Genomic DNA, 23,793 nt, shown 5'->3' with positions numbered 1-23,793 from the left:
ACTACAGGTGCGGCTGAAGTTGGGGACTGCCAATCAGGGTTTGCCAGCACCTCAGGGATTCTAGGGGCTCTACGGGCCCGTCTTTGCGGTGGCTGCGACGGGGTCACTACTGCACGTGCCACCGTACCAGCTTCAACTGCCCTTCTGGTGCTCGCTACTTCACCAGGTTGTACGGCAGTGCTGGTACTAGGTCCAGGAAGGGCTGGGCTGCTGGTGTATGCCTCACCACGTAATCCGACAGCACCAGCCCCACTCTGCTGCTCTTGAAGCGGATCCTGCGCAACCTGCGGTCTAGCGACACGGGGCCGGGTACGCCTGGTTCTATCAGGGACCTCAGCCTCCTCGTCCGAACTTTGGGTCAGAGAGCCACTGCTTTCTACAGGTTCGTATTCTGACCCGCTGGATTCATCAGATGAGGGTTCCCACTCCTCATCCGACTGGGTCAGAAGCCTGTAGGCCTCTTCAGAGGAATACCCCCTGTTAGACATGTGGGCAACTAAATTTAGGGGTATTCCCTGAGACTACCTAAGAAAAAAAAAGCAAGCCTGTCTTACAAAGGGGAGCCTAGCGAAGTACCGGAGGCCGCTGCGGTTGATAAAAAATATCAAAACTGATTTTTTTATCGCCGCAGTGCGTGTAAATAGAATGTGCAGCGATTAAAAAAAAAATTTTTTTTTTGTCACTGCGGTGGGGCGGGTGTGGGCGAACGCACGTGTGGGCGAGCGATCAGGCCTGATCGGGCAAACACTGCGTTTTGGGTGGAGGGAGAACTAAAGTGACACTAGTACTATTATAGATCTGACCGTGATCAGTTTTGATCACTTCCAGATACTATAAAAGTACAAATGCTGATTAGCGATACGCTAATCAGCGAATAACGGACTGCGGTGCGGTGGGCTGGGCGCTAACTGATCGCTAACTACCTAACCAAGGGACCTAAACTATACCTAAAACCTAACGGTCAATAACAGTGAAAAAAAAAAGTGACAGTTTGCACTGATCACTTTTTTCTTTTCACTTGTGATTGACAGGGGTGATCAAAGGGGTGATCAAAGGGTTAATTGGGGTTCAGGGGGGTGATCTGGGGCTAAGTGTGATGTTTGGTGTACTCACTGTGAAGCCTGCTCCTCTGCTGGATCCAACCGACGAAAAGAACCAGCAGAGGAGCAGGCAGCCATATAACAGATCATATTTACAAATATGATCTGCTATCTGGCACTTTGATTGGATTTTTTAAAAATCAGCAACCTTCCAGCCACGATCATTGGCTGGCAGGTTGCTGACGAAATGGTCCTGAACGAAATGCCGGCGCGAACTGCGCACGCGCGGGCGCATACTCGCATCATCTCGCGTCTCGCGAGATGACGCGTATATGCGTGACTCTGCGCAGCGCTGCCACCTCCGGACCGCACATCTGCGTTAGGCGGTCCGGAGGTGGTTAAAGGGGTTGTCTCACTTCAGAAAATTGCATTTATCATGTAGAGAAAGTTAATACAAGGCACTTACTAATGTGTTGTGATTGTCCATATTGCCTCCTTTGCTGGCTGGATTCATTTTTCCATCACATTATACACTGTTCGTTTCCATGGTTACGACCACCGCTGCAGCGCAGATACGAGGTGGCCGGGACTGCACATATGGAGTCTACCAGAGAGATTGGCGCCTTTTCCTATAGTGTACAAACGTGCCCTCCACTGCTGGATTGCAGGGTGGTCATAACCGTGGAAACAAGCAGTGTATAATGTGATCGAAAACAACATTGCTTACCGGTAATCGTTTTTCTCGAGACCCATGACGGCACCCAGTGCGACTCAGGACCTCCCATTAGGACAGGAAACCTGAGAAGATAAAAAGGACACACCTCCACCCAACACCAGTGGAAGAAATAAATTGTTCTCCGGAGAGAAGTGATAAGGGATTAAAGACCCCTTTTTTTTTTTTTTTTTTTTTTATCTATATTACTTCATATAGACCTGACTGATACCCTATATATATTTATATATATGTATCTGTATATGGGGAGGGAACTATCGGGTGCCGTCATGGGTATCGAGAAAAACGATTACCGGTAAGCAATGTTGTTTTCCCCTCACCCATGACGGCACCCAGTGCGAGATAGACTATAAGTAGAGTCTAGGGGGGGGGCCACAGCTTGAAGGACCTTCTCCCCAAATGAGGCGTCAGAATGGAGCTGCAACCTATAATGTTTGAGAAAGGTATGTGGGGAACTCCATGTAGCTGCCCTACAAATCTGAGCTAAAGACACATCAGCCCTTTCAGCCCATGAAGTAGACACTGACCGAGTGGAATGGGCTCCGAACCCAGAAGGAGGGGAAAGGCCCAAGGAGATGTAAGCCTTCATTATGGCCTTCTTCACCCATCTGGCAATAACCCCGCAGGATGCTTTTTTACCCCTATTCCCACCTAAAAACTGGACAAGAAGGTTCTCGTCTTTCCTCCACGAAGCCGTAACGTCAAGGTATACTAACAAGCATCTTTTAACATCCAAGCAATGAAAACTTTTTTCCCTGCTATTGGAAGGGTTAGGAAAAAAGGAAGGTAACACAATGTCCTGGCTCCTGTGAAAATCCGAGACAACTTTGGGAAGGAAGGAAGGCAGGGGCCTGATTACTACCTGATTGTCCTGGATGACAGTATAAGGTGGATGTGCTGAGAAGGCCTGGATCTCCGAGATCCTCCTAGCAGAGGTAATTGCCAGGAGAAAGGCCATTTTAATGGACAGGATGTCAATTGGGATCTCCAACAAGGGCTCAAATGGTTTATCGGTTAGGGCTGTCAAGACCCTGTTTAGGTCCCATGGGGGGAAAGAGGTCTTACAGAAGGATGGATTCTGGCCGCGGCAGAAAGGAAACGTTTGACCCAAGGATGGATTGCTAACTGGTAGTCGAAAAAATAGCTCAAAGCCGACACCTGTACTTTTAGGGGGAGGCCTTGAGTCCCTTGTCTAAACCTGCCTGTAAAAAGTCTAAAACCTTAGGTATTTCTGGAGGACTAAATGGATCAGGGCTAGACCCTAGAAAGGAAGCAAAGATATTCCAAACTCTATTATACTTCCTGGCTGTTGTAGCTTTCCTACTGCCTAGAAGGGTGGAAACAACTTTGTTAGAAAGCCCTCTCCTCAACCAGATGTCCCTGTCAGACTCCATACTGCCAATTGAAGAATCTCCGGATTGGGATGGCATACAGGCCCCTGGAAAAGGAGGTCCTCCCTTGGAGGGATCATCCAGGGGGGGCTTCTGGCTAGATTTAACAGGGTGGAGTACCAGATTCTTTTGGGCCATTTCGAGGCTACCAGGATTATAGAGGCTCCTTCCCTCCGTACTTTCTTCAGTACCTGTGGAATTAGGGAAATGGGCGGGAAGGCATAGCCGCGTTCCCGGCTCCAGTCCTGGGCCAGACTGTCCACAGCTGTAGGATTCTCTGTGTGATTTAAGGAGAAGAACTTCTCCGTCTTCCTGTTCTTCCGGGTAGCAAAGAGGTCTATAGTTGGGGTCCCAAACTTTAAGACAATCTGGGAAAAAACTTCTCCGTTCAGACTCCACTCTGCCTGACTGAGTTCCACTCGGCTCCAAAAATCGCCCACCGTGTTCTCTTTTCCCTTCAGATGTATTGCTGATAGGAGCAGGTTCCTGTCTTCTGCTATTTTGAAAATTTCCTGGCAGAGGAAGATTAGGGATGGTATCTTTGTTCCGCCCTGATGATTTATATAGGCCACCGTCGTTGAATTGTCCGAGTAAAAGACCAGTTTTTTGTTTAAGACATCTGGAACTGCCACCCTTAGAACTCTTTCTACTGCTTTGAGCTCCTTGTAATTTGATGTGCAGGCTCGGGTTCTTAAATCCCATCTTCCCTGCCAGTAATTCCCATCTGAATGAGCCCCCCAACCCCACGGACTGGCATCTGTTGTTATCCATATGGGTTCTATGAAGGACCAGGGCATTCCTGCCGAAAGATTCTTCTCGGATGTCCACCATAGGAGGGAATACCTTGCTCTGGAGGAGAGATGAAATTTTTCCTCTAGCGTTTGTGGAAGACCATTCCATATCTTTAAGATATCCCACTGTAACGATCTTGTGTGAATCTGAGCAAACGGTACGGCGGGAATCGTAGCCGTCAGGTGCCCCAATACTGCCATCGCCTCTCTGATGGAACATCGGAAGGAGCGGAAAAGGATCCAAACATGTTCTTTTGTTGAAACTACCTTCTTTTGAGGAAGGAATGTTCTCTGAGCCGTGGAATCTAGCTGCATCCCTAAAAATATGCAATTTTGAGAGGGGGTTAGGCAAGATTTTTCTCGATTGACCTTCCATCCCAGATCCTTCAATAGAGAACACACCAGGACAAGTTCCGTCTGTAACTGTACTTTCGTCTGGGCTATGAACAAAAAATCGTCCAGATAGGGTACTAACACTATCCTGGACAATCGGAGGAATGCCACCATCTCCGCCACAACCTTTGTAAAAATTCTCGGGGCTTGTGAGACCCCAAACGGGAGGGCCCTGTATTGTAGATGCAGAAGCTGGCCCTTCACTTGGACTGCCGTTCTCAAATACTTTTGGGAGGAGGGATGAATAGGGATGTGATAATAAGCATCCTCTAAGTCTATACTTGCCATCCAGCAATCCTTGTATAGCAGGTCTATAGTTGTCTTTATCGTCTCCATCCGGAATCTTTTGTATTTCAGGAACCTGTTTAGTCGTTTTAGATTTAAAATCATCCGAAAAGACCCATTGGGTTTCCTTACTAGAAAGAGTGGGGAGTAATACCCCCTGCCCTCCTCTTCTTTTGGAACTTGGCAAACGACTCCTTTGTCCAATAACAACTGAACCTCTGCCTCTAAAACTGTGGACTTTAAGGGATCTTTCGGAGTTGGAGTGCGGGTGAAGAAATTTTGGGGATAGGAGAGAAATTCCAATCTGAATCCCTCTGCTATCCCTCCCAAAACCCATTTGTTCTGGGTGACCTTTGACCAGGCCGGGAGGAAGGAAGAGAGTCTTCCCCCAACCTGGAGACTGGCGTCATTGCTGCTTATCTTTTTTATTATCTTGGGTTTTAAAAAGGAAGCCGCTAGATTTCCTCTGAAACCGATCCCTCTCCTTCCTATCGTAGGGCTTGCCCCTCTGCCTTCTAAAACTCTGCTGGGGCCTACGAAAAAAGGGGGGCTTCTGAGGGACAGGAAATCCCCTTTTTTTGTCAGAGGCCTTCTCCAGGATGTCATCTAAAGATGACCCAAATAACCTATCGCCCTCACACGGAAGGGCACAGAGTCTGGCCTTAGATCCCTGGTCACCCTTCCAGGATCTAAGCCAAATAGCTCTTCTAGCCGCGTTTGTCATAGCAGAGGCTCTGGCGGAAAAGCGCATCACATCAGTGGAAGCATCCGTTAAAAAATCAGCTGCTTTTGAGAAGGTGGGGAGAGAGGCTAGGAGCTCTTCTCTAGGCCTTTTTTCTTTAAGGTGTGTCTCTAGCTGGTCAATCCATAGTCTCAGCGACCGGGAAACCCAAGTGGCTGCGACTGCCGGCCTGAGACAGGCGGCCGACGTCTCCCAAGCCCGTTTAAGATATATATCCGCTTTTTTATCTAACGGGTCCGAAAGACAACCTAAATCATCAAAGGGGAGGGCAGACTTTTTTGCAATCTTGGCGACTGGTGCATCCACCGTAGGGGCCCTATGCCAGTTTGAGGACACTTTTTCTTCATAAGGGTACCTTCTTTTTACAGAGGAGGGTATGAAGAATTTCTGTCAGGATTCTTCCACTCCTTTTTAATAATCGCCTGCATGCTTTCATGCATAGAAAAAACCCTATGCTTTTTAGGGCCTAATGCCTGGAAGGCCTGATCCGCAACCGATCTGGTCTGCTTAATGTCTTCCAACTGCATAGTTGCTCGGACCGCTTTAAGTAACGGCTGCGTATCCTCAGGGGAAAAGAAGGACTTCCCTGAATATTCCTCGTTCGAGGAGTCCGAATTACTGGAATCTAACTGTCCGGATTCTCTGGCTTCACTATCGGACGAGTCCATTTCCATACTATCACATTCTGTGGCTTTATCCGGGGATCTGGCACGGCCTTTACTGAAAGCCCTGAAGGATGCCTTGATTAAGGACTTCATAGATCTTGTAAGGGTCTGGGACTGTTCCGCTACCAGCTTGTCTATACATGCTGTGCACAGAGATTTCTGATAGGATGCAGATAGAGCCGTTTTACAGTCTGCACACTCCTTGTGTTTTGACTTGGAAGATGATTTTTTAGGAGGCTTTGGGATCTAAGATAGAAACACCTTATTAGTAAAAGGGAACGTTCTCACCAAGTGAATTTTCCTTTCCCCGTCCTTAGGACCAGTACCGGACTTGCAGGCCTCAAGGGGTCCAGGGGTTCAGCGCGTCCATCTGTAGGCTCCGACATGCTTGCCAGCTGGATCCTACTTCAGCACAAGAAACCTGTGCCCCGCTGGCTGCCTGCACCTGCTGCCGCATTTATAGTTTTAAAAGACGCGCCTCGGCCCTCACTTCCGGGTCCTGCGCGTCGGGAGAGAGCCCCGCCCCCCCTAACGTCATCAGCCGGCCCTCTGAAGGACGGCCCCGCGCATGCGCCTAAGCGCTTAGACGCGTGGGCGCCATCTTTAAACTGGGCATGTCGGCGTGGGGAGCCGCCTGAACACGGCCACAGCGGCTCCCCGCAGGACCGGTAGCGAGTGCGGGCGCAGGCAGACTTGTGGGGAGCGACTTCCGGCACGGCCACAGAACTACCGCTTCCCAGGGATAGGTCTTCCCACGGCAACGCCACAGACCCCCCCCAGCGCTGGCTTCTTTCTTCTTGAGGTATGTCGTGCAGCGATCTGCTGCGCTGCTTCTCAGGAACTCCCATCCGGAGGACAGGAAACCTGAACTGGTGTTGGGTGGAGGTGTGTCCTTTTTATCTTCTCAGGTTTCCTGTCCTAATGGGAGGTCCTGAGTCGCACTGGGTGCCGTCATGGGTGAGGGGAAAAATGAATCCAGCCAGCAGTATGGAGGCAATATGGACAATCACAATACATTAGTAAGTGCCTGGTATTTGTTTTTCCTACATGATAAATGCTATTTGCTGAAGTGAGACAACCGCTGTAAAGGGGTCTTCCAGTGCTAGCATATAAAGGTTACTCCCGGTCATATAATGGACGCACAGGTACTTGTTTCATTATGTTGCACTTGTCGCAGCGGTGCACCCGTGTATGACCAGGATAGCATTTAATCCCCTGAAAATAAACAAGGAAAGTCCCTATTGAATGACAGCAGTGCAGATCCTGAAATCCAGGTGTGACTAATACAGAACTTACATTGGAAAACCGTAGAACTTTTCATTATCCTTAGAAAAAGATGTACTGACTGACACTAGACTACCCTCTAAGGACACAGGCTTCTCTCCTGTCTGCGGTTCAACCGATCAGCCCCACTGTGAAAATCCACCAGCCGCATGCACCGAACAAAAGGAACCACTTAGCAAGTATGAAACCGGGTTCTCCATTACAGTCCTGGTTTTGGACACCCCATATGCTTTTGGGCCCCCTGTCATAGTATCTGCATGGTCAGCCTGTAAGGTAGATGGGCCCTTGATATCATCTCTGTCATAGTATTGGCATGGTCAGCCTGTAAGGTAGATGGGCCCTTGATATCATCTCTGCCATAGTACCGGCATGGTCTGCCTGTAAGGTAGATGGGCCCTTGATATCATCTCTGTCATAGTATTGGCATGGTCAGCCTGTAAGGTAGATGGGCCCTTGATATCTCTGTCATAGTATCTGCATGGTCAGCCTGTAAGGTAGATGGGCCCTTGATATCATCTCTGTCATAGTATCTGCATGGTCAGCCTGTAATCTCTCATCAGATGTCAGGGCCCTTGATATCATCTCTGCCATAGTATCTGCATGGTCAGCCTGTAAGGTAGATGGGCCCTTGATATCATCTCTGCCATAGTATTGGCATGGTCAGCCTGTAAGGTAGATGGGCCCTTGATATCATCTCTGTCATACTATCTGCATGGTCAGCCTGTAAGGTAGATGGGCCCCTGATATCATCTCTGCCATAGTATCTGCATAGTCTGCCTGTAAGGTAAATGGGCCCTTGATATCATCTCTGTCATAGTAGCGCCATGGTCTGCCTGTAAGGTAGATGGGCCCTTGATATAATCTCTGCCATAGTATCTGCATGGTCTTCCTCTAAGGTAGATGGGCCCCTGATATCACCCCTGTCATAGCCGTAGCCAGGCTTTCCAGCAGAAGGTTCAGTTCACTCCAGTGATCCTGTGGATTGGAAATAAATGTTGGTTGTGAGAAAACCCCTGTTGCCTACCTGCCGCTGCCACTAGGGGGAGCTTTGGAGCTTACTGTGTACAGAACCTGCAGTGTAATTTACGGGCAGCATGTTATAGGCTGGAGGAGCTGAGCACTTTAATATATAGTTTTATAGGAAAAAAACATGAGTATTTTGTTCAGTTATATCACAGTGTTCTTTGCTGAATAGCCATGTGGGCGGTCCTATCAGTGATTGGCAGCCTTCCCTGTATGCCTGTGTATATAGAGACAGCTGTCAATCACTGATAGCACTGCCCACTGGACTCCTAAGCATTGAAAGAGCAGGCATATAAATGAATAAAACACAAGGCTACATGCACACGACCGTTCTGTGTTTTGCGGTCCGCAAATCGTGGATCTGCAAAACACGGATGGCACGGACAGCCTTTAATATAACTGGCTATTCTTGTCCACAAAGCGCGGACAAGAATAGGACATGTTATATTATTTTTTTGCAGGGCCATGGAACGGAGCAACGGATGCGGACAGCGCGCGGAGTGCTGTCCGCATCTTTTGCGGCCCTATTGTGTGCATGAGGCCTAAACTGAATCTTTTCCCATAAAACTACACATCAATCTGCTCAGCTCCTGCTACTCTCATACATGCCGCCTGTATATCAGACACCATGTGCAATGTGGCAGGTTCAGTGTAGTGTCATCTGGTTGGGGTTCCCAGACCAAGCTCAGAGCGCCCGTCAGTCGCAGGCTTTTTGCACCGTCATTTACCGCCCACTTACCTTAGAAGATTTGACGGTATTACGTTGGGGGTTCAGCTTTAAGGCTTCGGCCTGTCTCTTGCGTTCGGTCATTTTCTCCTCGAGTTTCCTCTGAAGTTCGGTGACCCGCTCATCGTTTGCTATAGCGGCTTTTCCAAGCTGAGATTTCGTTTTTTTCTCTTCCAGCCTGTCAAAAAGATAAATGAAATAAAACAGATCTCGCATATACCTCGACAGAAACGGGCTAGGAAAGTGTATTTTTCTTCTCCTAATAAAGTAAGCTGGTTTTAATCCGGTGAGGGCTCACAAATAGCATCACACTTTGGAGCGTCACCGGTGATTCATGGTTACACTTAATGCTAAGTTTACCCTGACTCTGCAGCTCTGAGTTAGGGCGGCACTGAAGTGGAAAATTACATTGCCTGCCCGTGAAAGTGAACATTCGCAGAAAACAAGGTTTCCAGCCATTTCCTTTATCTGCCAGGAAAATATGTTCTCATTGTAATACTTTATTCTTCTTAGATGTCAAAGTACTGGAGATCCCTTCATAAATCAGGCCCAGTTGTCTGCATTTAAGGGCTCATGCACACAAATGTATTTTCTTTCTGTGTCCATTCTGGTTTTTTTTGCGGACCGTATGCGGAACCATTCATTTCAATGGGTCCACAAAAAAAAAAAAGGAAGTTACTCCGTGTGCATTCCGTTTCCGTATCGCAAAAAAATAGAACATGTCTTATTATTGTCCACATTACGGACAGGAATAGGACTGTTCTATTAGGGGCCGGCTGTTCCGTTCCGCAAAATACCTATTTTTTGCAGACCGCAAAATACATACGGTCATGTGCATGAGCCCTTAGAGAGATAAATATTAGATAGATAGGAGATAGATGATAGATAGATAGATAGATGATAGATAGATACAAAAAGCAAAAAGTGAGGCAGCACTCCAATTGTGGTGAAAGGGTGAAACCTTTGGCTTATTGGATCTATCAGTGGAAGTAATAACTATCTCCCCTGAGGATTTGAACCCAGCCACACATTGTCTAACTGTGCTGCTGTATTCTTTGCAATTAGATAGATAGAAGATATAGATAGATATGAGATAGTTATTAGATAGATAGATTATAGATATTAGATAGACAGATTAGATAGGATATATATATATATATCCTATCTAATCTGTCTAACAGATATTACATATTAGATATAGATAGATATTAGATACATATTAGATAGATATGAGATATATACATAGATAAATTATATTAGATACATATTAGATAAGTAGATATTACTATTATGATGGATGAGAATCCATTTTGTATAAACATGTCCTCCATTTTGTGGATATGTGGAAAAATTAATGAGCCAGCTGTGAAGACATGACAGTCTCTGTGTATATAATTAAAATGTGTTATAGCTTCAGGGCCAAGGTAAGCAACTCCCTCGCCCCCCTTATCAGAGTTTGACATACAAGAGAGAGTTATGTTCCTTCTGAGTTTAGGGATGTGCTGCTAACGAGTACTAACCTTGAGATAAGATACTGCAGAAACTTTTTAATTATTAGAATTCTGTTAGTATGGTGCTCATAAACAAAACTTCAATTGGGACCCCGACAATAATAGAGGTGGGGGTTTTGCCCCAAAAAAACTTGGCGCCCAACGAGGGGCTTAACTAAAACACACTTTATTGATCTCCAGACAACTTGGATAATCCGGACCAGGATGGACAGATATAAAAGACAGCGCTGCAAAGTAAGAGACTTTATCTTACATTTATCTGTGCCTCCCTGACCGGTTGTCTGGTTTAAAGGATTGTTGAAGGAACGTACATTCAAATCCATATTGATATAGAACTTTGAAAGTTGAAAATAATTATAACTGTTGGGTTTAGTTTCTGATCATGAGCAACTTTGATTGATGATGTTTTTGGTCTGGAGTCATGGTATACGTTTTGTTTGTTCTTTACTGTGTTTGGAAAATTGCAGAACATTATAGAAAGGGAAATCTCATTAACAGAGTGCACTAGATGATATAGTGAGGAAACTCTAAGGAAACTGAGGGAAAACAGACGTCTGGAATTTTGTTACTTTCTATAGTTGTTCTGGTACAGTTAAAGAGCACTAAGGAATAATTTTAATATGCCAGATGGAGAGCAATCCGTTCAGTATGCATCAGGATGTCTTCAGTTCAGTCACTCTACGTTTTTTGGACGGAGAAAATACCGCAGCATGCTGCGTTATTTTCTACGTCCAAAATTCCGGAACACTTGCCGGAATGTCGGATCCAGCATTGTTTTACATTGAAATACATTAATGCTGAATCCGGCCCTAAGTGTTCCGTAAAAATAGACCTTTGGTGACGTAATCGCGCTCACCACGTGGTGACGTCTGCACAGGTCCTGCTGAATGAAGATAGAAATCTTCTATCTCCATTCAGCAGGACCTGCACTGACGTCACTACGTGGTGAGCGCGATTACGTCAAAGGTCCTTTGGCAGGTCCTAAAAGAAGAAGAAAGAAAACGATGCCGGCTGCGCGAACAACAGGATGAGGCGAGTTAAATTTTATTTATTTTTTTAACCCCTAAAGCCACATTTTAGTAACCATTCTGTGTTAAGAATGCTATTATTTCCCCTTATAACCATGTTATAAGGGAAAATAAAAAAATATACAGAAAACCTAACCCAAACCTGAACTTCAGTGAAGAAGTCCGGGTTCGGGTCTGGGTACCACAGTCAGTTTTTTTTATCACGTGGGTGCAAAACGCATTGCACTCACGTGGAAAAAACGGAACATCGGAACACAATCGCAGTCAAAACTGACTGCAATTGCGTACCTACTCCCATGATTTTCCCTGATCGCAGACGCAACGCGTCCGGACCTAATCTGGAAACGCTCGTCTGCAAGGGGCCTAAGCACCTACTGTCACCCCTGGATTAGACATGCTTCCATGTTAATGCAGCCCCTGTATGATTGTCTGTCATCTGACCCATTTCACCTTACAGAAGAGGCAGTAAATAATTTCCACACATTGAAGCTGTGCATAACCTCGGCCCCAGCCCTGGGTATTCCAAAATATGACGAGGAATTTTGCGTGTTCTGTTCAGAAATGCAGGGTCACAGCACGGCTGTACTGACTCAGAAACACGGTGACTGCCAGCGGCCAGTGGCGTACTTTTCAGCCAGATTAGATCCTGTCTCCAGAGGCGCCCCCTCCTGTGTCAGGTCGGTAGCGGCAGTACAGGCAATGATAGAAAGAGCCTCTGAAATTGTGTTAGACTACCCGGTGATTGTACAGACATCCCATGACATACAAGGCATATTAACACAGGTCTAACCTAAGCATATTTCTATGGCCAGGCAGCTCAGACTCCAGTGTGCACTCCTCATGCCTGCTAACATTTCTTTCAAAAGATGTACTACTCTGAATCCTGCTACTTTGTTACCAATCACAGATTCAGAAATGGGGGAAGGAGGCATAGAAGGTACAGGCAGCCTCCTAAATTACATGATGGAACATGGCCCCTATGACTGTGTACAAATAATGCAACAAGAAACATCAGGATTAAATCATATACATGAAAACCCCCTTGATATGGGGGGGGGGCTCTGTACAGTAGCATTTTATACTGGGACACATTATGGTGGGTACTGTGGGGAAGGGGAGAGAGGAGAACTATGGAGTTATCTATGGGGGGGGCACTAAGAAGGGGTATTTTATACTTATAATTATAGGGGACACTGAGGGCATCTACTGGGGCACGATATATGGGGCATTTTATACTGGTACATTATGGGGGGCACTAGGAGGAAGGGGGGAGAGGAGCACTATGGGGGCATTTACTGGGGGCACTATATAGGGGTATTTTATACTGGCACATTATGGGGACATTAGCTCAACTGGAGGCAATACAAGGGGGTTATTTTTGCATTGTCACATTATAAGGAGAATTATTTCTACTTGGGGGGGCATTATGGTGGGCTTTATTACTCCCCCATGGTATGACCCCCTAGTAGCAGCACCAGCCTCTCCCTGCTCTGCTATCCCTCTGCCCCTTCTCCAAATCCTTATTATTAAATCTTTCTCATTAGTAGAGATGAGCGAACTTCTGTTTTAAGTTCGGCGTCTAAAGTTCGGGGGCGGGTTAGCGGAGAATCCCGATCTGGAACCGGATATGGATTCCGACTTCCGTTGTGGTCCGTGGTAGCGGAATCAATAATGGCCGATTATTGATTCCGCTACCACGGACCACAACGGAAGTCGGAATCCATATCCGGTTCCAGATCGGGATTCTCCGCTAACCCGCCCCCGAACTTTAGACGCCGAACTTAAAACAGAAGTTCGCTCATCTCTACTCATTAGGATAAAGCACATCATCAGCTCCGCCGAGCCCCCGGCCAAAGTGTTGAAGTGGTGTCCGAGATCCCCAAGGGCCAAGCCAAGTAATTGTAAGTTTTCATGTGAAATATGTTTTTTATACACATATAGCATAGACTGTGCCCCACAATGTACAGTATACCTCTACACTGTGCCCCACAATGTACAGTATACCTCTACACTGTGCCCCACAATGTACAGTATACCTCTACACTGTGCCCCACAATGTACAGTATACCTCTACACTGTGCCCCACAATGTACAGTATACCTCTACACTGTGCCCCACAATGTACAGTATACCTCTACACTGTGCCCCACAATGTACAGTATACCTCTACACTGTGTAGTCTGTTCTATAAGCACCCTTGTTCTGTGGCGGCGGACAGAAAATAATCTGTAAGTGCCCCTCCCGAGACCAGGTTCTGGATCCGCCACTGGACCGCTCACAGGAGTGTACATTTCTTCTAAACTGTAATTCGTATCCTCTGACCTGCAGAAATCAGTGTTCGCTTGGTAACAACTAACAGGCAGTGCCTGTAGGCTGTAGCCTGGCCCTGTTAACCGTACACCACTCGGCTAGCTTCGGTAAGGTAGTAGTAGAGATGAGCGGCCGCTTAATCTTGATTTAAAGTTAGTTACTGCAGGATATGGATTACAGTTTAGAAATGTCAAATGTACACTCCTGTGAGCGGCGGGGAGGGAGATCTGTAGATGACACTGTTATAGGGAGGGGGATCTGTGGATGACACTGTTATAGAGAGGGGGATCTGTGGATGACACTGTTATAGGGAGGGGGATCTGTGGATGACACTGTTATAGGGAGGGGGATCTGTGGATGACACTGTTATAGGGAGGGGGATCTGTGGATGACACTGTTATAGGAAGGGGGATCTGTGGATGACACTGTTATAGGAAGGGGGATCTGTGGATGAAACTGTTATAGGGAGGTGGATCTGTGGATGACACTGTTATAGGGAGGGGGATCTGTGGATGACACTGTTATAGGGAGGGGGATCTGTGGATGACACTGTTATAGAGAGGGGGATCTGTGGATGACACTTATGGAGGGGGAAATGGGGATGGCACTGTCATGGGGAGGATCTGTGGATGACACATTAAGCATAAGATGCTATATACGGTATGTGTCATCCACAGATCCCCCCCATAGCAGTGTCATCCACAGATTCCCCCCCCCCCATAGCAGTGTCATCCACAGATCCCCCTCCCAATAAAAGTGTCATCCACAGGCAACTAGGACATGTTGAAATTTAAGTGATTGTTTATTTTTTTTTAAACCGCAGACAGCAGGACTTTTCTTCCCTGTTGCGGTTTTAGGTATTGGGTAAAGTATTGCAGCATTTCTAAGCGTACTTGTGTAAATGTATCGTTGTTATGTGTGCCCCCCCAAAATTTGAAAGCTAGATACGCCACTGGTTTCTCTGTGTTTCGTCGATCCCATCCTGGTGTCGCCATCGATTTACCTCTGCGCTAAATGGCGAGTCGTGCAGCTGCGATATGTAAATGAGTCTGTTCTCCAGCTTGAACTGTATTTATTAGCGCAGCTGCACCGTGTCTGCATGTAAATTAGCTGTCTAGAAAATGAGCTAATTATGCTGCCACTGGTTGATAAATCATGTAATGGGGTAATTTTTACGGAATATTTTAAAATTAGCTGCTTTTTTAAAACCTTTTAACATAAGTAATGTACTAGGCAATTTAACACCTGAAGATTTGGGTCACTGGCAGCTCCTGCCATGCACGGGGTAATTATTTATCATTCATTACTGCTCCATACTAAATAATACATGAGCTAAGTAAATAATCAACAAACACAGAATAACGGTATATGGAACATACATAATATGCACTGGTTTACGGAGCTGGCGGTGTATATAGATACAGTATGTGAGGCTTTGACTGAGAGTCTTAAAGGGGCATTAATGGTGGAAATCAGAATAGTCATCGGTTACAGAGAGTGCGCAGTGCTAAGCTATTTCTGCAGCTCCCCTGCACTGTAACAGGAATAGGAGCGACCCGCTATTTCCCGCTGTCTCCCGGCCATCTGTTGGTCGAGACTTGGCTGACTATTGAGATAACACAACCCCTTTAGGGTTTGGCTACACAGCGATCTTGGTGGCGTGACACCTATCGCACCCAAGGATCACAGTAGGATCGCAGCACGACTTGCACATTTGCCACAACCACAACCCCAGTATATAAAAAAAATCTAGCAGTGTTAGATTTTTTATGATTCTGGGGCTGCAGTGGAAGCACATGTGCGAATCATCAGCACCGCTGCACTGAAATCCCACTGCAATTCTTGGGCGAGACCAAGACCGACGTGTAGCCAAAACCTTAAGTTCTCCAGTCTTATTTTCATTTTTTTTCCCCCACAGGTATAACCAAAATTACCTTGAAAATATCCTGAACAATGCAAAGAAGAAAAACTCAGGATGCTGCCATACTTTTAGGCTTTTTTTTATGCAGGTTTGAAGCCAAAATCAGGAGTGGATCATAAAGGAAAGAAAGTACTGAGGAAAAACAATACTGCGAGGTGCAGACTTGTCATAGACCCTACAGGGAAATTTTCCAGTGGGCAGATGCCCAGGGGGCCGCCCAAGCCCTCCTCGTGGCTGCTAGCTGGATACATAATAATCTGATGCTCTTAGCATTAATTAATGCTAGGAGCATCAGGTAATTATGCACCTGGCCAATGGGTTCGGGTGCCCTCCTGAATTCAACTGTATCACCACCCTTAGGACTGTGATACAGTTGAATACTGCAACAGGTTGGTGGTATTTTGTGCTACACTGTGGTTTTTGGTTCTTCTAGGGCAATATTTTGTGCTGCAGTGTGGTATTTGGTTCTACTGGGCGGTATTTTGTCCTGCACTGTGGTATTTGTTTCTACTGGACGGTATTTTGTGCTGCACTGTGGTATTTGGTTCTACTGGACGGTATTTTGTGCTGCACTGTGTTATTGTGGTATTACAGGCTCCACCTTCAGCCAATATAGACTCTCCAACTACATGATGCCACTCTTATTTTTTTTTCCAGGGTTTGTTTTTGTTCCCAGTCCGCCCATTAATACTTCTGCTGGTTTTGGCTTCAAAAACTGCATCAAAACACCTGAATATGTGTCCGAACCATAAGGTGCTGTCACACGTTTAGGTTTTTTAAAGCAGTTTTTGAAACCAAAACCAGGAGTATTTTGAAAAAAAAGTGAAAAACTTGTATCTGCCCTTAATACTTTCTCTACGGCGGCTCGGATGCGGACCAAAACAACGGCCGTGTGCATGAGGTCTTACAATGACTTTCATACCGGATCCAGGTTTGTTCAGTTTTGATTTAATACCACCGGATCCGGCTGAAATGGATGCACCCGGACATATTTAAAGGGGTTGTCTGTGTTCAGAGCTGAACCCGGACATACCCACATTTTCACCGAGAGAGCCCCCTGATATGAGCATTGAAGCATTAAATGCTCCGATGTTCTCCTTTGCCCTGCACTGAATCGCGCAGGCCAAAAGCATTTTTTGGAGATCCGGTTATGTACCATAGGGACTGCTAGGTGGAGGCTTCCGTCTAGCAGTGAGCCTGGTGACATAATTGGCACTAATGGGTCATCTTTAGCACTGCCCATTGTCACCTAGAACACTGCTGGGCGGAAGCTTCTACCTAGCAGTGTAAAAACATAACCAAAGAAGCCCTTGCCCTGCGAGATTCAGCGCAGGACAAGGGATCGCATGGGAGCATGAAATGCTCATATAGCAGGGCCTGCCTGGGTGAAAATATGGGTGTGGCACAAATCCGTTTAAGTCCGTTTAATACAGGACTCCTCTGCCGGGTCTCAAAACCGGAATTAACAACGCAGATGTGAAAGTAGCCTAAAAGAGGCCTGAGGACTTATTCACACAGCAGTAAATCACAGGCATGTGCTGTCCGTGTTCTTCACAGACAGCAGACATATCCTCACATGGTTCTCCACTTTTCCATGTTCTGTCAGTAGTTTTCACTGACCATTGACAGTAGATGATCTGGAAATCCCCATCTCAGGCTAGAAGTGCACTTGAGATACGGATGACACAAGGAGGGACATGTCATGGACACGGACATGTGAATAAGGCATATGGGTGGTGTCACACACAGCTTTTGTGGCTGTATTTTGTTCCAGATTTTTAAGCCAAAGCCAGAAGCAGATCCAGCAGGAAGAAGCATGTCCCTCCTTTATAGTTCTCATTCCCCTCCAACCCATTCCTGGCTATGGCTCACAAACAGCTTTGCTCGCCATGACGGTTTTGTGTCTGTATCTTGATATATAAGGGTATGCAAGGATGCATGGGCAAGGTCTCAGAGAGAAGGGAACCAGGGAAGAGAAGATGCGCTCCTCAAGATCCTTTTTACGACTTTTTAAATGCCTGTGCGACAATATTTTGCCACACGGACGTTTTTACGCCGTCCTCACCACTTGGGAGGGGTGAGGGAGTAGTGGGGGCTGGAATATTGGCCCAGGCAAATTCACTAACTTTTAAGTGTAAATGAGGAGTGAAAACTACTCTAGTCGGGGGCTGACGTAGTTTTCCCTCCAGGTGTGCGGACAGCCGGGGGTGCACATAAATTATGACGAGGCGCACATCTCGCCATAAATTAGACCAATCCTTCAGCAGAACAGGGGGGAAACAAACACCAGTCTTTATAAATGACTCCCACTATTTAGGATCTAGCGTGAAGCCCGAATCTGAGGTTTAGTGTCTTCCTCTTCTTTTTCTTAGTCTTATGACAATGGCACCAAGGAGCTCAGACCTCAGTGGCACTGGTAATATTCTTCACATTGCCATGGTACAGGAGATCTCGTATTTGCACAGATATGGTTTCAGAACAATGGCAGATAAGAGTCTCAGGGCATAAGTGCACTAATCCTCACACATTCATGTGGCGACACACAGTGACAATAGCGGACCCCTCACTGACCTGAGAAGAGAAGCTTTGCCTTGGGCAGCTCTGTGTAGAGAGATCTGCTCCAGTGTATCCAGAAGAAGCTGCTGTTTTGACTGTTTCTCCTCAAGGATCTGGTCTCTCTTTTCCTCCTCAGCTTTTCTCTCAGCTTCCTTTAGTAAAGCCAGACGTTCCCTGAGCTCCACTATGGACATCTCACAGTTCAATCTATGTCCAGCAGTCTGAGGAATAACCAAGACACCAACCTATTAGTGTCCATCAACTCATCACAACGAGCCTAAAGTAGCCAGATTAAAGGGTGTCTATCAGTTTTACCAACTTCTGACGTTTCCTAGTGACTTGTCAGAGGTTTTGATCAGTGGGGTCTGGTTGTTAGACCTCCATAGCAGTGAGCAGAGGTTGGTCACGTTTAAGCAGTGTACTCTCCTTCACTTCGAAGGTCCTGTTCTAGACACAGGAGTTTGTCCCAGAGGTAGGACTTGTACCTCTCTGACATTTATGGCATATCCTAGCCATAATATTGTGTAGCCTACACAATATCTGAGACTGTTGGGCACCTTTGCAACAGCACAGGTCACAGACCCCTGAGGCTGGCCATGGGATAGGTCACTGCCAAAAATAAATCCAACTAAAATCCTGCACCATACTCGCCTACAGTGTGTGATTATGTTTAAAGAGGTTTGAGGTGACTCGTCTGCTAAAATAATTTTATTGCATCCAGCACTGTGCACTCACTTGTGTTAGATCCACAAACTTCTGTCTAATGATTGGCACAGACTCCATGGCTCGTATCTCACGGATCAGCTCAAATTTCTTCTTCAGCTCCTCCTGGGCCTCCTCTAGGGCTTGGCGTAACAATTCCCGACTTTCCTCTGCTACTTCTTGTACTAGAGAAAGATAAAACCAGACCGTAATAACATAACATTTTGGATATATGGATATTGGTATATGTCGTATCTAGTAAAGCTTATGGATAGGTTTGGTGTAAATCTAACAGATCCCAGATAGAAATGTTTAGGATGTTCCCCACCTTTGGATCCAGCTGTCACGGAAAGTGTACAGAAACTAGAAGACACAAAATGAAGATCCGACTGACTGGATCCAAAACTAAGGAACCAGAGGGTAAGCCCTGTAACAGACCTGGCTCCCTCCCTTACTGCTCAGCCTATGCAAAAATCTCTATGGTAGATGATTGCATATCCTCGTTCCTCGACTGTATGAAACCTGAACACCCTATAATAGTGAGGGGACACGACCACCGGCTCCCTACACTTAATACGGAGGGAGTCAGGGTCACCTAGGATCCAGCAAACAGCCAAATGAATGAACAAACTTATCTGTAGAAGACTCAGTAGTAGCATCCAGCATGCACACACTCCAGGAAGTAGTATAAACCGCAAAGTGATGCAGTATGGGAAGGGATTTAAAGGGATGCAATCAGTGCAACTACATGACAGCTGAGAGAGGCTAACGAGATGAGAAAACGAAAGCAAAACAAAAGGAACCTCAAGCAGGAGGTTCTAAAGAACGTCTGTCAGAGCTTCTCAGATGTCTGGTGGTGACAGTACCCCTCCTTCTACGAGTGGACTCCAGACACTCAGAGCCCACCTTCTCAGGATGGGACCTATGGAAAGCCCTGATGAGACGAGTGGCCTTAATGTCCGTCACTGGGAACCACATCCTCTCCTCAGGACCATAACCCTCCCAATGAACGAGGTACTGGAGAGAACAGCGGACAACACGAGAATCCACAATCCTAGAGACCTGAAATTCAAGATTACCATCAACCACAATCGGAGGAGGAGGCAAAGACGAGGGTACAATGGGTTGGACATAAGGTTTTAATAAGGACTTATGAAAAACATTATGGATCTTCCAAGTCTGAGGAAGATCAAGACGGTAGGCAACAGGATTGATGACGGACAAGATTTTGTAAGGCCCAATAAACTTAGGACCCAACTTCCAGGAGGGAACCTTCAATTTGATATTCTTAGTAGACAACCACACCAGATCACCAACATTCAGGTCCGGACCAGGCACACGTCTCTTATCCGCCACGCACTTATATCTCTCACTCATATAAGCACATCCGAAAATTCAGAGAGAAAAGATGGTACAGTCTTAGTAGCAACCTCAGAAACAGATGTCGTGAGGCAATTCTCTCTGCAAAAGTCACTCCAACCATTTATTTGCCTCGCTTGCCAATCAATGGTGGGGTTATGTTTAGTGAGCCAGGGTAGCCCCAACACTAGAGGAGTAGGCAACCCGCTAAGGACGAAACATGACACATCCTCAACATGAGCATCACTCACAATTAAACGGATATTGTGAACTATGCCCTTTAACTATTTCTGAGAAAGTGGAACGGAATCAATAGCAAAAACAGGTATATCCTTTCCCAAAGTGCATACCTGGAAACCATGAGTTATAGCAAATTGATCAATGAGATTGACCGCTGCTCCACTATCTACAAAAATCTCACAAAAAATGTTCTTGCTCTCTAGCGCCACCCTGGCAGGTAGGACAAAATGGGAACTACAAGCAAACGGAAAACCTTCAATTTCCGCATCAACCCTGCCAATAGTAACAGATGGAACGTTTTTAGAGGATTTTTTTCTTTTTGTTTCTTTATTACTCTCAAAAAACTGCCTGAATCTCCTAGAGGGACAAACATTTGCCAAATGATTAATACCCCCACAACAGAAACAAACCTTCCTATGAGGGCTGAATCTTCTATTGTCAGAGGCAATCAAACCCAGCTGCATGGGCTCCTGCTCAGAAGGGATTGAGAGCGACTGAGACCCCTGTGCACTGAATGAGACCGCCGCACTGTCCTTGGACTGAGTATGACAGGAAGGAGTGATCTCTCCTCTCTCTCTAAGACGCCTGTCAATACGAACGGCCCGAGACATGGCAGTGTCCAAGGAGGTAGGTCTCTTATGAAAGGCAAATGCATCTTTCAATCCCTCTGAAAGACCATGGCAAAATTGACTTCGGAGTGCAGCATCATTCCAACCAGTATCAGCTGCCCATCTCCGAAATTCTGAGCAGTATATCTCTGCGGACTGTTTACCCTGGCATAAAAGACGTAGTCTAGACTCAGCCAGAGCAATACGATCCGGATCATCATATATCTGAGCCAGGGCTAAAAAAAATGATCCACTGAACAGAGGGGCCGTGCCCCCTCCGGCAGCGAAAAGGCCCAGGACTGAGCGTTACCCCTGAGCAGCGAGATGATGATCCCCACCCTCTGCTCCTCATCACCAGAGGAATGGGGAAGTAGGCAAAAATGGAGTTTGCAAGCCTCTCTAAAACAAAAAAATTCTCACTACCCCCGGAGAACGTATCCGGGAGCGAGATCTTAGGCTCAGAACAAACTCCATGAACGCAAGCTGAACCGGTCACCTGAAACTGAGAAACAGTTTTACGGAGATCTGCTACCTCCAATGAAAGACCCTGCATGTGTTCAGTCAAAAGTGAAACCGGATCCATGCTTGAGACGGTTTAGGCGGTTTATAATGTCAAGAAAGGTGTACAGAAACTAGAAGACACAAAATGAAGATCCGACTGACTGGATCCAAAACTAAGGAACCAGAGGGTAAGCCCTGTAACAGACCTGGCTCTCTCCCTTACTGCTCAGCCTATGCAAAAATCTCTACGGTAGATGATTGCATATCCTCGTTCCTCAACTGTATGAAACCTGAACACCCTATAATAGTGAGGGGACACGACCATCGGCTCCCTACACTTAATACGGAGGGAGTCAGGGTCACCTAGGATCCAGCAAACAGGAAAACCCAAATGAATGAACAAACTTATCTGTAGAAGACTCAGTAGTAGCATCCAGCATGCACACACTCCAGGAAGTAGTATAAACCGCAAAGTGATGAAGTATGGGAAGGGATTTAAAGGGATGCAATCAGTGCAACTACATGACAGCTGAGAGAGGCTAACGAGATGAGAAAACGAAAGCAAAACAAAAGGAACCTCAAGCAGGAGGTTCTAAAGAACGTCTGTCAGAGCTTCTCAGATGTCTGGTGGTGACACCAGCCTGGCCTTGTGTTATTACAGTGGTGGTTCTGGTGACATACCTATCTGTTGCTTGTATTTCTGAAGCTTCAGTCTTGCTTGTTTTGTGTTTTTGTGTCCCTCAGACACTTGCTCCACGAGGTCCCTCATCTCCTTCTCTTCTTGCAGACGTTTCTCTGCGTACTGCCGCATCAGCTTCTCAGTCTGCAGAACAAACAGCCAAACGATGAGTATATAACGTGCAAGATAATATACAAGATGGTCTAATGGTCCTGTAGATAGAGGTATAGGGAAGTGGAGATCATGGATACTACAGTCGCTCTGTCCACATTCTACTGCCTCGGATGCCATGTACTGTAGACATGCTGGTTGATATTGGTAGTAGTAATAGGATATCATCGTAGGTATTTCATTAAAGCTATCACAGGATTAATTTTCCCTGGAAGTGCTGAGATGGCAAATCTAAAGCACCCGGCCTTCTTTTAGAAAAATGATAATTGAAAAATATAATAACTTGTACTTCAAAAGTCAGAGCAATGATGTGAAGGACAAGAAGCCCCTTCTGGCTCCGGAGTAGTTCCTGTAGCCAGACGTCTGTAACTAGAATAGACAGACATATTCCACTGCTACATCGCTTGCTGTGAATGCTCCTATCTCATACACAGACTGCTCCCCATCCATAAGAGAGGCTATGGGGAGCAGTCTGTGTAACAGAAGGGGGCAAGGGATTCACATGTCCACTTCTCTTACAGAGACTGCTTGCTTCGGCCCCCTCACACAGACTGCTCCCCATGCCCCCTCTAATAGACTAATCCATATGGAATCCCTCTGTCATACAGATTGTTCCCCTGTCCCCCTCTGTTATTCACACTTCTCCGCATGCCCTCCTCTTTCACACAGACGGCTCCCCATGCCCTCCTCTTACACACAGACGGCTCCCCATGCCCTCCTCTTACACACAGACGGCTCCCCACGCCCTCCTCTTACACACAGACGGCTCCCCACGCCCTCCTCTTACACACAGACGGCTCCCCACGCCCTCCTCTTACACACAGACGGCTCCCCACGCCCTCCTCTTACACACAGACGGCTCCCCACGCCCTCCTCTTACACACAGACTGCTCCCCATGCCCTCCTCTTACACACAGACGGCTCCCCATGCCCTCCTCTTACACACAGACGGCTCCCCATGCCCTCCTCTTACACACAGACGGCTCCCCATGCCCTCCTCTTACACACAGACTGCTCCCCATGCCCTCCTCTTACACACAGACGGCTCCCCATGCCCTCCTCTTACACACAGACGGCTCCCCATGCCCTCCTCTTACACACAGACGGCTCCCCATGCCCTCCTCTTACACACA

The 23,793-nt window shown here is 46.6% G+C and overlaps 1 protein-coding gene across 2 annotated transcripts in view; it reads right to left on the bottom strand.

The window, feature by feature from the left end:
• Positions 1-23,793, bottom strand: part of CFAP99 (cilia and flagella associated protein 99) — a 121,005-nt gene that overhangs the window by 5,746 nt on the left and 91,466 nt on the right. For both annotated transcript variants that reach the window (XM_044295531.1, XM_044295530.1), the window contains exons 12-15: positions 22,492-22,633; positions 19,136-19,287; positions 18,416-18,621; positions 9,087-9,252 (exon numbers count right to left, since the gene is read on the bottom strand). In XM_044295531.1, coding sequence (XP_044151466.1) covers positions 9,087-9,252; positions 18,416-18,621; positions 19,136-19,287; positions 22,492-22,633 — 666 coding nt within the window. The remainder of the gene's footprint in view (positions 1-9,086; positions 9,253-18,415; positions 18,622-19,135; positions 19,288-22,491; positions 22,634-23,793) is intronic.

This window comes from Bufo gargarizans, chromosome 1 (assembly GCF_014858855.1).
Source record: "Bufo gargarizans isolate SCDJY-AF-19 chromosome 1, ASM1485885v1, whole genome shotgun sequence".
NCBI classification, from domain to species: domain Eukaryota; kingdom Metazoa; phylum Chordata; class Amphibia; order Anura; family Bufonidae; genus Bufo; species Bufo gargarizans.
This window is presented reverse-complemented; position numbering and strand designations above follow the sequence as displayed.